The sequence below is a fragment of the Scomber japonicus genome, chromosome 10 (genome assembly GCF_027409825.1).
Source record: "Scomber japonicus isolate fScoJap1 chromosome 10, fScoJap1.pri, whole genome shotgun sequence".
Taxonomy (NCBI): Eukaryota; Metazoa; Chordata; class Actinopteri; order Scombriformes; family Scombridae; genus Scomber; species Scomber japonicus.
The window spans coordinates 10,729,910-10,745,544 of NC_070587.1; the positions used below are offsets into that span (position 1 = coordinate 10,729,910).

At 37.9% G+C, this 15,635-nt stretch overlaps 2 protein-coding genes across 2 annotated transcripts; both read left to right on the forward strand.

Annotated features, from left to right (window-relative positions):
- The first annotated feature begins 1,128 nt into the window (after positions 1 to 1,128).
- On the forward strand, positions 1,129 to 3,091 carry LOC128366299 (RIIa domain-containing protein 1). The gene is made up of 4 exons (XM_053326982.1): positions 1,129 to 1,209; positions 1,325 to 1,401; positions 2,307 to 2,353; positions 3,021 to 3,091. Exons 1-4 carry the CDS (start codon positions 1,129 to 1,131, stop codon positions 3,089 to 3,091), a joined length of 276 nt encoding a protein of 91 aa, XP_053182957.1.
- A 1,956-nt stretch (positions 3,092 to 5,047) lies between these two features.
- otoa (otoancorin) lies at positions 5,048 to 15,426 on the forward strand. Its single transcript, XM_053326983.1, has 26 exons — positions 5,048 to 5,139; positions 5,393 to 5,398; positions 6,854 to 6,995; positions 7,218 to 7,280; positions 7,379 to 7,566; positions 7,652 to 7,776; positions 8,290 to 8,408; positions 8,489 to 8,631; positions 9,125 to 9,233; positions 9,355 to 9,576; positions 9,657 to 9,827; positions 10,067 to 10,207; positions 10,422 to 10,471; positions 10,632 to 10,752; positions 10,839 to 10,957; positions 11,074 to 11,215; positions 11,471 to 11,664; positions 11,753 to 11,843; positions 12,213 to 12,333; positions 12,434 to 12,645; positions 12,926 to 13,075; positions 13,156 to 13,298; positions 13,650 to 13,786; positions 13,946 to 14,043; positions 14,154 to 14,304; positions 15,297 to 15,426. Exons 1-26 carry the CDS (start codon positions 5,048 to 5,050, stop codon positions 15,377 to 15,379), a joined length of 3,333 nt encoding a protein of 1,110 aa, XP_053182958.1. The 3' UTR covers positions 15,380 to 15,426.
- Positions 15,427 to 15,635: the final 209 nt, after the last annotated feature.

Consider the following 15,635-nt stretch of genomic DNA (forward strand, 5'->3'; position numbering starts at 1 on the left):
AAGACCTCTGAATAACTATTGGTTATCGGTACATTTAATGTGCCTAAATACATATTTCGCTGATTTACATGAGTAAAACCATGCTCTCTGACATTTCAAACCACATTTTCTAAAGTGGGATAATGAAACATTGATTGAAATCTTAAAAAACAAACAAACAGAAAAAACATGTTTTCACTACATATTTTGATGTAGGCTATGAATATATCATAAACAGAATCTGATAACAATTGGCAATATTGCTTCATTTATCTGGTTAACTCTATCCTTAAAGGACAAGTTTACAATTTTTTAAACAGTAGTCAGGTACTCAAATTAACATTATTTATCTTGCCTTCAGCCCTCCTGTTCATACTGAACATTAAAAGATCCCTTCATATTGCACTATATGTAAATGATGAGGCTCAATCAATCAATCAATCAATCTTTATTTATATAGCGCCAAATCACAACAAAAGTAATCTCAATGCACTTTCCACACCAAGTTTAGACCACAGTCTGCTGTTTAATTTAAGACCTTACTCTTTAATTTAATTGGGTCAAAGTCGAGAGAAATCCTTTCTGTGAAATAATATGTTTAATATTACCTGAGGCTAATATGAAGCTCCAGCCATCCAAATTAGTCAAATCAAGTGAATATCTTTCATTATTCTTTTTTAGTGCCAAGGGCCCTCTTTTGTCACCATACAGTACTTCCATTGCAGCTCAACTGTGACTTTAAATGTGGCAGATATCCACTTGCTAGGACAACCTTATGCATCTGAAGCCTCATACAAGCTTTAAACGACAGTGTGGTTTTATATCCCCATGACTTACTACACTGAAATCACATTTGAAGAGGATCTTTTAATAGCCACTATGAACAAGACGAATGATTAAGTGAGGACAAACCTCTTTCGGTGTCCTGACTGTTGTTTTAGGACATCGTCGCCACCTTGTGGGCGCAGCCTTAGTTGCAGGAGGTCGTCTCCATAGCAACACTTGTCGCTAGTAGTGGAAACAGTGTCAGCAGCAGATGGCGGTTTTTGTGCTATAAACGTTTATTAGATTTATATTTTAGCTCACTGTACATTGTACGGTGCACAGTATCTACAGAAAGGTAATTAGAAGAAGCTTTGTAGAGAAATTATGGCTGGAAAAGACGGTTTGGTGAAATTGGACGTGGGTGTGTTGAGCGCTGAGCAGCAAGAAAAACTGCGACAGTTCAAGGTAACCAGCTGTGTAGCTTACATTGCCTAAAGACCCTGACCCCTTGTACTTGTATGCGGTTTATTTTGAAGTCTATCGTTGTCACTGCACATTTAATGCCCCCCTTTGATTACAGATAAAGACGAGAGTGGAAAACGAGAAGTATTTGAGGTCGCATCCAGAAGTGGAGGTTCTGATAGGTGACTTTCTGAGGTTAGCTCATCTTACACTGCTTTGAAACAAATCATCATGCTGAATAACTTCCAACTAACATTACTGTGTTATAGACACAGAGAAGATTAAATACAACATGCTCCTTATTTCATACCAAACACACATGCTCACTTATTTGGATATAAGGACTCAAACATTTGATAAAGGAAACTAGCAAATAAACACTATAGGCAACTTAAAGTTAGTCTACAAATAGAGTAGGTTTTATTGTATTTAGACAACATGTGTGATAAAGGGGTTTTCAAATTGATATTACAATTTATAAAATAGAAATAGTAATCTTTCAAATACAAACTAAAACAAAGCCAGAACAATTATATGCTTTGATAAAATGTAAAGAAAACCTCATCAAATTAAGATTCATGCAAATATGTTAGAAAAGAAACCTAAACAGAGTTTGGCAGGCAAATGCTTTCAGTGTAGATGTAAATTACCTCTTTTAGATTAAAGTAATTTCAGTTTGGCTTCTAAACCCTTAAACTGCCTTAGGGTTATTTATTCATTGTAATGAATATGATCAGATTTTGCCTACAAACAAGCCATTGTTCTTTTTTATTACTTAACTTTCAAAGCGTATTTGAAGTGGCTCTGTATGTAGCATATTATATTTTACATTACATGGTTTTCATTACATGGTTTATGTTAGATGGAGCCAGCTATAAACCATAAACCAAACACACACACAATGTTATTTATAAGACTAATGTATTTAATAAAATCTAACAACATTACTGTATTCATTCACAAACAAATGAACTCCAATAACAGTCTAAAGTGCATTTCAAGCCTCAAGAAACATTGAAGTGAACTTTTAGTTTGAAAACACCAACAATATGCTTCATACTGTAGCTATTAATTCTCACATCCTTGTCCTCCACTCACAGAGACGTGCTTCTCAAAAGGCCCACTGACATTCGTGAATTTGCTGCAGGTGAGTTCTGCACGCACACATCCAGTCCTTTGACCTCATATTTTGCATGTCACATATTTGGTTATGATGACATTTTATATTTATTATTATGTAGCTGTATTTTTTGTTTTACTTTAAGTGTGTTGATAATACTGTATATTTTATTTTTATAGGATATTTTCATATATTGTCAACAAATCCAATGACAAGACCAAAACCAACAATTAATTAATCTTAGTATTATTGCTAAAATCTGGCATACAGTAGTTTATTCATGGTGCTATAAATCTCAAATGTCGTCCGAAAAAATATTTTCAAACATCAGTGAGCCAAACTGCAGTAGGTGACATCAAAAGTGCATCAACCATGTATTAATCCATCCCAAGCAAATGTACTATTTACTCCTGTTTGAGTATTATTTGCTTAAAACTACAGAGTCCAGTTGGTTTATACATATGTTGAACTTTTTTCAAACAATGAAGCTACATGACTTAAAGATTTAATAGGAACAAATGGCCTTGTAACTGAGTGCCACTGACAGGGTTGGGACATCTAAAGGTATGAGAGACAGACTAGTACATTGTTAAGAGCCTTATCTTTGAAAGGGACTCCAGGAAAATGAGTTGTTGAAAAGATAATAACTAACATATAATTGTCACCACTAACTTGTGTCAATGGTCTCTTTCAGATCACTTCACCAACCCAAACCTCCATGTGGTTATCGGCTCCAAAATGAAAGGAAACAGTGACATGGAGTGATAATCACCCAACAGTCGCTCTGCAACTGTTTTGGTTTATTTTAGATGCAAATAAATGTGTGTCAGTCCACAAATGATAGGACTAGCATTAATGTCAGATTGTTATCAGACTGATGCAGGACAGCTTGTTATAAGGGAAGATGGTAATGGTTGTTTCCTAATGAGTATAATTAGAGGTTAATGAGAAGAGGATGTCCTGAGGGTATTACGCATACATTGTTACATTGTGTTTGTCACATCAACCACATGTCTGTGAAGTGAACCAAAACCATCTTTAAGCAGTCTTACTGTTGCCCTATATGTGCTATATGGACCACTTGGAACACATATGGAACAAGATACTTCACTTATTGATTTTGAGATGAAACTACAGTTTTTCTTTGTTTTTTCCTTTTTCAAATTACATTGTGCCATTACAATATTGGACACACATTTGTGAGGAAATAAAAAAATATATAAATCACAAAATAAGGATTAGATTTACTAATGAAGCAAACATTTTCAGAGTTACAATCACACATCTGAAGTAGTGAAAATTACACTATAATTGAGAGGAGCATCAGGGTTTTCTACTGTCAAGGTTCATGAAGTTTATTCTTCATTCTTATATCTGCTATGATATAACCGAATGTACTGTATAAATGCCATCGCAAATGTCATTATACATGGTATAATGACAATAAAGACTTTTTTATTCTATTCTATGGTTGGATTTAAGGCTACTGGCATCTAAGGCTGTTTATAGTCGAACTTCTGCAGTGGTGCTGACGTTCAGATGTAGTCATTTTTTCACTCAGCATTTTGCTGTGTCATGTTTGTCAGCTTTCCCCATGGAGACAGTGATTACAGCCTTTATTGTGTAATTATCCTTTTCATTTGTTTGTTTGCTTTGGCTGCCTTATTCTATTCAGACAATGCAGCTCTGTGTGGAGTTGAAGTGTCTGGATTTTATTAATCCCTCAATTTTAGCTCTTACATCTATATAATGTAAGGTAAATCCTGTTGTGTAACTTCAAAAAGAAATAAACAGCTGCTCCCTCAACCAGGACTCATTATTTTTCATTCAGTGGTCACCGTGTTAGATTTTCAAGTCTACATTGGTTTAATTAGAAGATCATCCAAAAATTACAAGAGTTCCTTACCCCTATCTGTCTCTCTGTCACACACTACTGCTACTACTCTACCACATACACACACCCATGCGCGCGCACACACACACAGACACACACACACACTGTTATTTTAATACCATGCATCTGCTTTGACTCAGTCGAGGACAGGTAACCACCCAGCTCGCATCAGACCTGAGAGAAAAGCACATCCTCGCTTTGTGTACATCCTGTTTTTAAATTACATTATCTCTAAAAATCTACCAGAGAGGACACTCAAATCCTGTAAGTAAGAATTTAATTGCAGATAAATGTAATATTTTTACAGCATTCATAAAAGTTTTTTGTTTTATTTTCTGTATTTGTGATACTTTGATAGTTTCATACTGGTAATGATGTTGAAACAGTGGCATTGCAATATCTACAGTGTGATGCATAATGTGTCTGGTTTAACTGGCTGTTATTTTGATTAATTTTCCACAAAGTCATGATAATACATCATATAACCAGAAAATTACAACAATTACGCATGAAAATGTTAATTACACATTAAAATCTTAATCTTAGTCTGACTTTATAAGAAGCCATACACAGATTTGAGACATAGGTTGCTATTTTTATTTTATTTTTTTATCATTCCTGGTGATCATCGGACATATTTAAATGAGAATCAAACAAATGCAAATCAAACAAAAGCAAAATACCAACATGCAAAGTAGAATGATTCCAATATATGAGACTCAATGAAGAATTCAAATATGTTTGTGCAGAAGGGATGGAGCGAGAGAAAAGATGCTGACAAAATGTTATTCCCCAATGCATGATGTACAGAACCTGTTTTTCACAGCATGTTATCCTCCAAAGTCCACAGAGTCTCCCACAGGATGAGTCACAAATATGGTAACCAGGGAAGTATGAACCCAAGTCCTCAGAGGAGGAGGTATGACAGAAAACCGCAGCTGGTTTGCATAGAAACAGGTTCCATAACAACGAGAAAGCTCATGACACCCTATTGAGAATGACTTATTTTTTTCTCCTTGGGATGAACATTAAATAGAAATAGGTTATGTATGTATTGATATTAATGCACCCTTTGAATTTTTTATCATGTTGAACAGGCAGGTGAGCAGGCTATTTCACCATGGCTCCAAAAGCAGGAATATTTTTCTGTCTACTCATTGTGGCCTGTGCAGTCTCAGGTAAGCAACAATGCCATCACATTAATCATCTCATCTTACAACATGGAAATTGCTTAAATTAGAATGATAAAAAATTAAATAGTAGGTGTGTCAAATATTATTCATTATTATATACTTCTTTATCTTCCAAGGTATGATGCCTGGAAATAAACCTGACTTCAAAGGCATGGCCAAAAAGCTGGTATGTCATTTCCTGAATAGTTTGTTTTGAGCAAAATTTGTCTCATCTGGAAGTAGTATGGGTATATATAAATATAAATACACATTTTCAAGTCCAATAGTCACAGTTTTCTCTGTGTCAAAAAGATAACTGAGCTCTGTCAATTTTTCAATCACAGTACTTTGTCCTCATGTCCCAGTTGCTGTGAAAAGATTTTCCATTCCTGATGTCATTTTATTTTATTTTATTTATGCAGGGGAAGGATGAGTATATGCATGCACTCACCCATGGGATTCGAATTTCACTCATTAGTAGTAATTGAGATGGAAATCACATCCTGTTAATTTTTGACCACAGAGTGTAAATTGTAATTGTATTATGTAATGTTTCCCATACTATGTGCTCTGCAGTTATTTTAGCTTGAATGCAGTATCATTATTTAAATATGATTTAATAAGTTGGGTTTGTGCCATGAAGTTATTAAAATTGTTGTCTAACCACACACAGAGATATGTGTCTTATATAATGTCTCATATACTGCATATACAGCTCATCTGATGATTACATGTGTGTTTATTTCCATTAGATGATGAAGTGCCAGAATAAGGGTGAGCAGACACACAACACACTTTCTTATGTTATTTGTGTGTGTGTGTGTGTGTATGTGTGTGTGTGTGTGTGTGTGTGTGTGTGTGTGTGAGTGAGTGAGTGAGTGAGAGTGAGAGTGAGAGAGGGGGGGGGGGGATGTCTTATATGCATTTCAACATTATTTGAACATGTAATTCACTGCACAAATACTCATCAGTCCTTTGTGCATGATTGTGGCAGTGAATGTTTACATGCATTATGAATGGCTGTAACGTGAGTCATAGCAAATACATGGCAAATACTCAGAGTACTCCTAATGTGTTTTAACTGTGCACTATTACATTACTGAGGGCTGCTTTGTTACAGGATACCCAGTACCGAAGATGAGGCTGCTGTATTCTATTTTCAATAGCAGGTAATTTAACAGGACACTAAGAATTTTAACTGATCCTTCCACCCATTTTACTTTAAAAATGTTACTTTAAGTTAATATGATGGCAGCCTGTTCTTTAGGCTTGTACAAATGTTATAGACATTTGTGAAGATATTTATTTGCTCAAAGCTGGGAGATATGTGAGTAGGGACTAATTATATTTTTTTTGTATAGTGCAATTTTCTCTCGATAGTAAAAGGACAACATAAAATGTAATGTTTATAACCATTTATCTGCTCACCAGCTCTTGTTTCTACTCTTATTTCTCTTTCAGTGACCTGCCAATGGAGGACCGAAGTGCTGACCAGTCCAACACCCTCCTATCTGCTTTTCTCGATGTCCTGAATTCAGTCTCTACTGAGAGAGGCAAACAAGACTCACTTGGCCGCATCCCCATGGGCAAGCCAGATAAAATGGTGTGAGAACATATGCTGTTAAGCACTTCAATCACAGAATCATTCAAAGAACAATGTTTGAAACATGTCTTGCATTTTGTATATTACTCTTGGTAGCAGGTTAGATATTCATTAAAAGCATTATGTTTATTGTTGATGGGGCATTTTTTTTCATTATCTGTTCAAATATTGCACCTGCTTTACCTTGCACACACTGATAGTCTCTTTTCTGTCTCTTTTTAGAGAAACAGGATGTGGAATTGCACCCATCTTTCAACCATGATCAAGCTGATGAGAAACTCATCTGTCAGTACTCCACACTTATGCCAAAATCTTAAGAAAAAAGTACATAATCCATTAATTAATTATGGTAATCATGTTTGCCATCTCTGTCATTCCCTTAGGAGGAATCTGCATGTTACATGCGAGCATTTGTGGCTCCTCTGTCCTGGGCAACTTTGACCAACCAGGCTGAAAACAACATGGACCCAGATGACTATGACACACTGCTGCTGGCTGTCAAACCTGTGCTGCTCAGTATGAAAAGAATGACCCTTCCTACCAGAGTAGAGGGCCAAAACATGAAAAAGATGTGAGTATGCGAGTGCGCATACTGCGCATTTCTTCCCCATCGTTCATCAACTTTTTTAACACTGTAAAATTGCTGTTTGTCACAGGATGAAGATGCTGCAGGGGGTGTATGATCCCATGTCTGAGGATAAAAGGACTCAAGTGGTAAAATGGGCAAAAGAACAGTTCACTGAGAACTACTTCAACTGTTCTCTGAGGCCATCAAGATCAAGTAAGAAATCAAGTCAGAAACAGCTTCCTACAGTAAAACCTAGTCGTATTATGATGTTAATCATAAAGAGGAAAGAAAGAAAAGATGACAGGGAAAAGATGAGGAGCATAAGTTAAAGAACTAACTAAACTGAGGGGGGTCACAGGCACTTAAGAAAAGAAGAGGCTGCAGAGAAAAGGAAAATGCAAGATAAGCATAAAAATGTCAGAGGAAAGGGTTGAATGAGGCAGCTGAAATAGACCAAACTAAATGGAAACAGCAAAGAGAAAGAGAGTAGCACTACAAGGAGGAGTAAGACAGAGTGAGCAAAACAGGACAGGACATCTCTCATATGCAAACCATGAAACAAACGAGACAGACAGGAGAAAAGATCTGACAAGTGCTGGGGGTTGCTTTGTATATTGCCTTTGTTTTCGACATAAGAGGATGTTTAAAACAGATACATAAAAGTGTAGCTTGCGAAGTATTGTGTGGGTATTAATGTGACTTGTAACAAACTCATTTACTCCGTAGCGTTAATGGAGCGCTGCAAACCATCACTAAAATGGCTGGACATGGAGGCGTTGACCATGATGGGGCCTTACCTCTCCCGTTTAGCACCAGGCGATGTTGACTCCTCTCCTAAAGAAAAGGTTAGTAATCGTTCAAAGTAGATTCAAGAGTCAATGAAACAGGAAAAAGCAAGATTTCAACTTGTTGCATTCTCTTCTAGCTGTGTGAATTTTTCCGCTCAGCCCGGTTCAGATCAACCTTCAGTAGGGTGACCCGCGTGAACCCCAGCCTGGGCAAGAAGTTTCTCCAAAAAGTTCAAGAGTGCTTCAGTGGACAGGAAGAGTTTGCAGAGCATGTGGACAAGTGTGTATTCATGTATAAATGTGTTTATGCGTTTGTGTGTGCAAACGTTAGCCAGTTAGCTTCAAACATTAATTACAGTTGTTGATGATGGGAATATAATTAGGTGAAATATTTATTCGTTAATATTAATAGTAATCATATATTTTATATTAGTCATAATAATAATATTACTCAAATTGAAATTTTGGCCTGATGATGGCATGGAAAGTCAAGAGATCGCCAAAGTGTGTAATCACCTTGGTGATGAATTTGTGTATCAAATTTCATGATAGTCCGTCCAATAGCTGTCCAGATATTTCACCAAAAGCCACAAATGTCAACCTGTTGGTGGCAGAAGATCAACCAGTAGAGTTCAGTAAGATTTTTTTGGTTAGTAGATTAAAGCAGTGCTATGAGGAGTATAATACAGATTAATGTAACTGACATAATAGAGAGTTGATTAAATTTAGAGTTAGTTTGACTAATCACCACATTTTGTCTTTGACCCTCTCAGGCTTGGCCCACTGGCTTGTTATTATAATGGTGCTCCAGACTTGACTCCTGATCTCAGCAGGAAACTTCTCTCTCAGACTGCCGACTGCGACAACCCTAGAATCACAAAGGTATACCTCTCTTACCCAGTCTTTCACACCCAAGGCCAGGTCTGAAGTAGCAGATAAATTTCATTTTATTAATCTCTTGATTACTATTACTATTTGCCTTTTTACCTCCTCCTGACTCAAGTTGAAGAAGCGCCTTCTGAAGTCTGTTATGTCAGATACCAATGACGCCAGCGGTCTGACACTAAATGAGCTGGGCTCTAGTGTTACCTTGTTGTCTCCCAAACAACTGTCCACAATCCCTAGTGCCAATATCCAAGAAGTTCTTAAAACCCTGGGACCCAATGTCCGATGGACAAAGGCCCAACTGCGCACTTTGGTCAAGAAACAGCTGGGCAATAAGAAGGTGAGCCGATATAGCTATTACCTTGTCTCTCTCATGCTCTCCCTCTCACTCTATAATTATCGCATTCTATTTTCTATTAGTGTAAAGAGGTGTCATACAAGGAGCTGATGGCGCTTGGGTCACTTGTGGAAGGTGTGCCAAGATGCATGCTTAAGCATGTTAAAGCGCGGGAGATTCTCAGTGATACAGAGGGTCTGAACAAGATCTCCAAGCGAATGAGGAAGGGGCAGTTGAAGGCCATGCTGCAGGGGGTGAGTAAGGAGAGAGAGGAGCAGGAAATAGAGGTTAACATTCAGTGCTTACACAGTATCCTGCCGCACCCAAAGGCTCCTGCTACTTATGCAAGAGTTTTGTGTGTTGTTATTGAATTGAAAAGTCAGCAAAGGAAAAACAAAGTGGAGGTGAAGAGAATGGTTAATTGTGTCATCTGTGATATCTTATGTATTAGATATACACTAAACCCCCCCCCCCCCCCCCCTCCCCTCCCCAGCTACGTGAGAATGTGAATCCATCAGAGCTGGTACAGAAGCTGCCTGGCCCTTTGCTTCACTGCATTTCACTTAACAACCTGGACAACGCAAACATCACTTCTTTGGACCAAGTGGAGAATAAAATCTGGAGTCTGCCACAGGTAATCTCTCTTCTGCTGGAATCATTCTCTGAATTAAGCAGCTATACTTGTTATCTCGCTGCTTATTGTTTAAATGTTAAAGAGATTTTCAATTAATGTAGTCTGGATCATAGAATCTTCTAGAAATAAATCAATTTATTGTTACCAAATGTTAATGAAGTGTATTTACTCAAGAACTGGTGTCATGCTTCCCCATTTGTTTTCCTTTCCTTAGGCAGCTTTCATAGCAAAGAAGATGAATGATCTGAAGCAACTTAAGTACAGGTAAGGTATACAGCAGTGGCCAAAAAACCATAACTACAATACAATGGCCTACAGTAAATACACCAGGCAATATATATATATATATATATATATATATATATATATATATATGAATTCTGTCATTGCTTTATATGCTTACGTTTAAATATTATTGGAACAGGAGGATGCGTTCAGTCCTTCAGGGTCTTACCTGTAAGATGATTGACAAAGTTGCTGACCATGATGTAAAGGACTTGGCTCAGGCCATAGAAGAGACACCACAGTGGCTCTCCAAAGTGCAAGTATGTATACTCAGACATACAATTTACACACACAGTTACCTTTAAATAAATGTTAACATGTGTGCTTCATATATAACACATTTCAGACAGCTTGTGCAGCCCGAAAGTTTTTTACAACTTTGGAGAAAAAGAGACCCAATTATTTCAAAGCCATCACAGTGGAGGAGCTGGATGAGATTCCCACATCCTTGCTTCTTCATCTGCCGTAAGAAAACCCCCCTCTCTTATCTATCTCATTTAACCATGTATTAGAAAGAATTCTTTAATAAAAACATAAAAGTTCTCCATCTTTCTATCTCCATCTCATTCACATTACAACAGGCCTTTGATGGTGAACAATTTGACTGACTCTGTGTGTCCAGTCTTCCTCGACAAGATGGAAGCGGCCAACCTGGGCTCATTACCTCTTCGTAGCCCTTCTCGCCCTGCACTCACCCAGAGAGCTCTGCTCTGCCTGACCAAAGTACGCGCAAGGATACATAAAAATGGGTGCCAAAGGAAATAAAAATTCAACATACAGTGCATATAGTAGTTACCTCCCTGAAACCATTAGAGAGTCCTGTATGAAGGCGTCTGCATTGATTATGTTTCTCTACTTATATATTCAGCGTTTTCCTTTAAATTACCTCCTGTCTGTACCTACTGCTCCACACCAGTTAATATACACACTGTGAGTCCAGTGGTTGCATCCATGCAGTGTTTTAATGTGTGTTTTCAGGGGACAAGTTTATCTAAACTGACCATCGAGGATGTGTCCAGGCTTGGACCACTCCTGTGTGAGCTTCAGCCTTTCCAACTGCGCCTCATGGCCCCTGATGTTCTTAACCCCAGCCTGCAGGCCATGGCTTCCTGCCATCACATTCCTCAGCGTCACAGGGCCCAACTAATTCAGCTGGTCAACCAGACTTTTGGGTAGTAAACACTCCCTGTTGATGCTGGAGTTACTGCAGAGGAAAACTGAGAAAACAAGAATCTGATTATTGTTTTTCTCCTTCTGCAGGGATCCATCTGATTGGTCAGCTGAGACTATGGAATCACTTGGTCCCCTTCTACTTTTGGATGATGATGCCATATCTGCTCTGCCCAACAAGGTGTCTATCCTTTCTATGTGTATTTTGTTGTCTTCTCTGAACAGTGATGCAGCTCATGATGTCATATTTGCTTTTCCACATTTTATCAAGTCAGTTTTATTTATATAGTTGAATCACAAATTTGCCTCAAAGGACTTCACATCTTCAAAACGACACCATACATACTTAGACCCACTGTAATTTAAAAACTAACTAAAAATACACAATAAAGAAAGAAAAGAGAGAAATGTCAACAAGAACAACAGAGGCGGTATGAAACATATATCAAGAATATGAATATGAAAAATTGGATATCAGTAAATCATCAGTAAATCACGCCTGTGTTTTTCATGATGTCTTTTTGTTTATTTTTCCTTCTATCTCTGTTAGCCTTGGATGAAGGACACTCTGTATTTCCTGAAGCCACGTCTGTCCCACGTTTCCAATGCTCTGAAAAAGAAATTATTTTATCTCACCACTACATCAAACGGAGCACGTAAAAAGAGAGAAGGTGGGGAGAAGACAGTCTTTTCATGTGAAAACAAATTATTGTTCTGTATATTCCTACTTCTCACTTGCTGGGTGTCTCTCTATGTCTGTGTCTCTCTCAGCCAACAGTAACACTGTCAGTAACCCTGACAGTAACAGTAAAAAACTCACTGTTGACGTAATTGAAGAACTGGGATTGAGCAACGTCTACTGGACAGCTGATCAGCTGAATGCAATCTCAGTGGACACCTTCTTCACTACTGTAGAAACACTTGGGTCTGTTTCTGGCTACGATGCGGACCAACTGACTGTGCTGAGTAAAAAGGCAATTGAGGTACAGTGAAGGCACTGATTCTGCATCTGTTCACTCAGGGAGCTGAGGACAACTCTGGTCCTGTGATAAATAGAAAAGTCAATAAGTTTTATTCTTCAAGTTCTGTCCAAACTCCAACGATAAATCTAAATCAAAAGGGCAATCATGGATTTTTTAAAGTGGTAACTGCATAAATCAATGTAGAAATCCCACATTTAATGTTCATCACAATTACTTTATCAGTATGGTCACCCCTGGAAGTGTTATTCGTTTGAGTAAGTATTTTTGTGTATTTCTGCAGGCTTTCGGCCCAGTCTCACAGATGAATGAGAGTGCAATCACACAGATGGGATGCATAGCTCAGGGCTTCTCCGATTCAGACCTGGAGATGTTCGCCTTCTCAATGGACACTCTGGAGGAAATCGCTCGCTGTAGCTGGAATGAGTCACAGGTTGAGTATAAAAACAGCTCAATATGCAGATGACTGTTATACTCGTGATGTTAACTAATTGAGATGATCATTCTCAATAGATGCAGCCAGTGTGGAAGGGCATTGCTAAACATAACAACCTGATAGCGCAGCAGCTGGTAGCTGCAGACATGGTGGCACTGAACCGCTTCATCTGTGGCCTGAACGCCAGCGAGATCCAACAACTAAACATAGACGCCTTTAAGTTTGTGCACTATACAGAATTCTCCTGATTTTGTTTATATCACTTTCTGCTTGTTATATTCCTAAATTATTTTATTTCCAATTAAATTCATTTTTATATGTAGTTAATAGACTATTTGTTATTTGAGATATTTTGATGATTAATGAAATTATGCTTAAATAGTTTTATAGTAATTATAATTTCACAAACGAGAGAGAGATCCCAAAATTTGTGTCTGTGCATTGAGAATTCATTTTCTGGAGCAGAATAAGATATCTGTGACTATGTAATGAGCTGTAGAGTAAGATGGTGTGTATGTTTGTGTGTGTTTGTGTGTGTGTGTGTGTGTGTGTGTGTGTGTGTGTGTCACAGGGATGCTGTGGGTTCAATGGATGGTATTCAATGCTCCTTTGAGATTGCACAGGAGTTGAAAAGTCTTGCTGTGTCCGCCTTTGGAGATCCCAGCACCTGGACTGAAGCGCAAGTGTCTGACTTGGGCAACATCAATGGTGAGATCATTTTCCACTACTCTGTCTTCTTCTACAGACCAAATCCCATCCTAGTATGTCTTCATCTGGAGCAGAAAATAGTTTTAGTTTTTGTTTGGTGTTGTTGCTCAGCAGCAGCATTGTAAGAAAATACTGATGCACTGTGTCTGTGTCCTTCAGCTGGGTTAAATGCAGCAGAGCTGGCTTCTTTGGATCCATCTGTCTTCTCGTTTCTCAGGAAGACCTGCATCGCACTCATTCCTCCACGAAACTTTGCTGTGAGTAACTTTCTCTAGAAAATGTTATTTCATTTCTCTTTTCATCTCTGCTGTGAGCCAAATTTGGGTGACCTCTTACCTCAGTGCCATCCTCTTTTTTTCCCCGTCAGGCACTCTCTGTAGCACAATTGGAAGCTCTTGGACCTGACAATGCTGCCATGGTAACCAGTGAACAGCGAGCTGCGCTAAATGGCAAACAGTTGGCTTCCCTTGATAGAGCTTCGACTGGGACCCGTGGCCAAACAGAAGACACTGGGTCAGGTAAGAAAACACATCTACATGGTGGTAAATCAACACATTAATTAAATGGAGTATTATATAATATCATACTGTTAACATATTGATAGCTCTGTTTTACATTTGCAACCAATAATATTTTACCTAATTTTACCTGCCGTAACCGCTGCCATGGGAGCCTGAATTTCAATAACATTTCTCCAAAACTAAATATTCACAATTAAATAAGCAACAAATGAAGTTTAGATCATTAATGCCCCTGTGAACATATTTTCTCAATCAAGTTTCTTCTGTGAGCAATGTGATCTTACATGAACAGTTTTCTGCTAAAGTTGGAGCAGTTTTTCAGTTATTTCAAATTAAACTTTCTGTATTTATGTTTCTTCTGTGGTCTTCTCACTGGCTTTAAGTGGACAGGGCTCAGTAAGGAAAAGGTAATGTCACACACTACTAGCTGGTGAACATAGTGCATCTGCAGTTAAAGAGCCAGTTATTTCTCTCAGGAGCTGGTGGAGACCCAACTAGAGCTAAAAGGAGAGTGAATATGGCTATATTCATTACGCCAACAGGAACTCGACTGTAAATGAATGATAATGTTGCTCCATTATTTCAGCGTTCAGGAACTTTAAGACTTAAAATTAAAAAATTATCCAATCTGTTTCATCAAGACTGTGTGGGTGTAATTACATTGACAATGGTATTGCAGCATAAACAAACAAAACAAGAATTATTTGAATAAAAATGCAATAATGGTTCTGGCCATTATCGCATTTTTATTCAAATCATTCTGAAAAAGTATGACATCACCTTTTTCCAACTGAGCCTTGCACACAAAAATTATGTAATAACCAAACTAACTTACAAAACCTAACTTTGGCAGAACGTTGTATGATCCTGACCCCAGGACCCCACTAATAGTAAGAAAAGGATGAAGGTTTTTTGTTGTCTTTAAAGTCTCTCAGGAAGGACATCTTTACATTCAGTGTTTATGACTCTGATGTCACTCTCTCATCCAGGAGCTCCATCGCTGACTGTTGAGGGGATCTCGGCTTACATGAAGCCTCTTCTCTTTCTTTTCACGGGTTTCCTGCTGCTGTGAGAGCAGAGCCGCCACATACACCTGCCAAACCTGCAGGAGCTTTAGCTAACCAAACAGCCTCATTTAACTATAGAGCATCTGTGAGCACTTATTCAAAGTTAATCTTGTTTGTGATGACATACTGTGAGGACATGTTTCTCATAGACTGACTGTCTGAGATTTTAAATGTATTTTATTTAAATTATGAAATGTATGTGTGAGCATAGAAGTGTGGATGTTTTGCACAATATAATTACATGACTGAATTACAGGTAAA

What these genes read in the sequence shown, in the direction of transcription:
- otoa (XM_053326983.1), top strand. Translation starts at nt 5,048, where the DNA reads ATGTTATCCTCCAAAGTCCACAGAGTCTCCCACAGGATGAGTCACAAA. An exon ending in ACTCCTCTCCTAAAGAAAAG is followed by an intron (nt 8,409 to 8,488) that starts GTTAGTAATCGT and finishes ATTCTCTTCTAG; the next exon opens with CTGTGTGAATTTTTCCGCTC. An exon ending in AACAGCTGGGCAATAAGAAG is followed by an intron (nt 9,577 to 9,656) that starts GTGAGCCGATAT and finishes ATTTTCTATTAG; the next exon opens with TGTAAAGAGGTGTCATACAA.
- LOC128366299 (XM_053326982.1), top strand. Translation starts at nt 1,129, where the DNA reads ATGGCTGGAAAAGACGGTTTGGTGAAATTGGACGTGGGTGTGTTGAGC. An exon ending in AAAAACTGCGACAGTTCAAG is followed by an intron (nt 1,210 to 1,324) that starts GTAACCAGCTGT and finishes CTTTGATTACAG; the next exon opens with ATAAAGACGAGAGTGGAAAA. An exon ending in CTGATAGGTGACTTTCTGAG is followed by an intron (nt 1,402 to 2,306) that starts GTTAGCTCATCT and finishes CTCCACTCACAG; the next exon opens with AGACGTGCTTCTCAAAAGGC.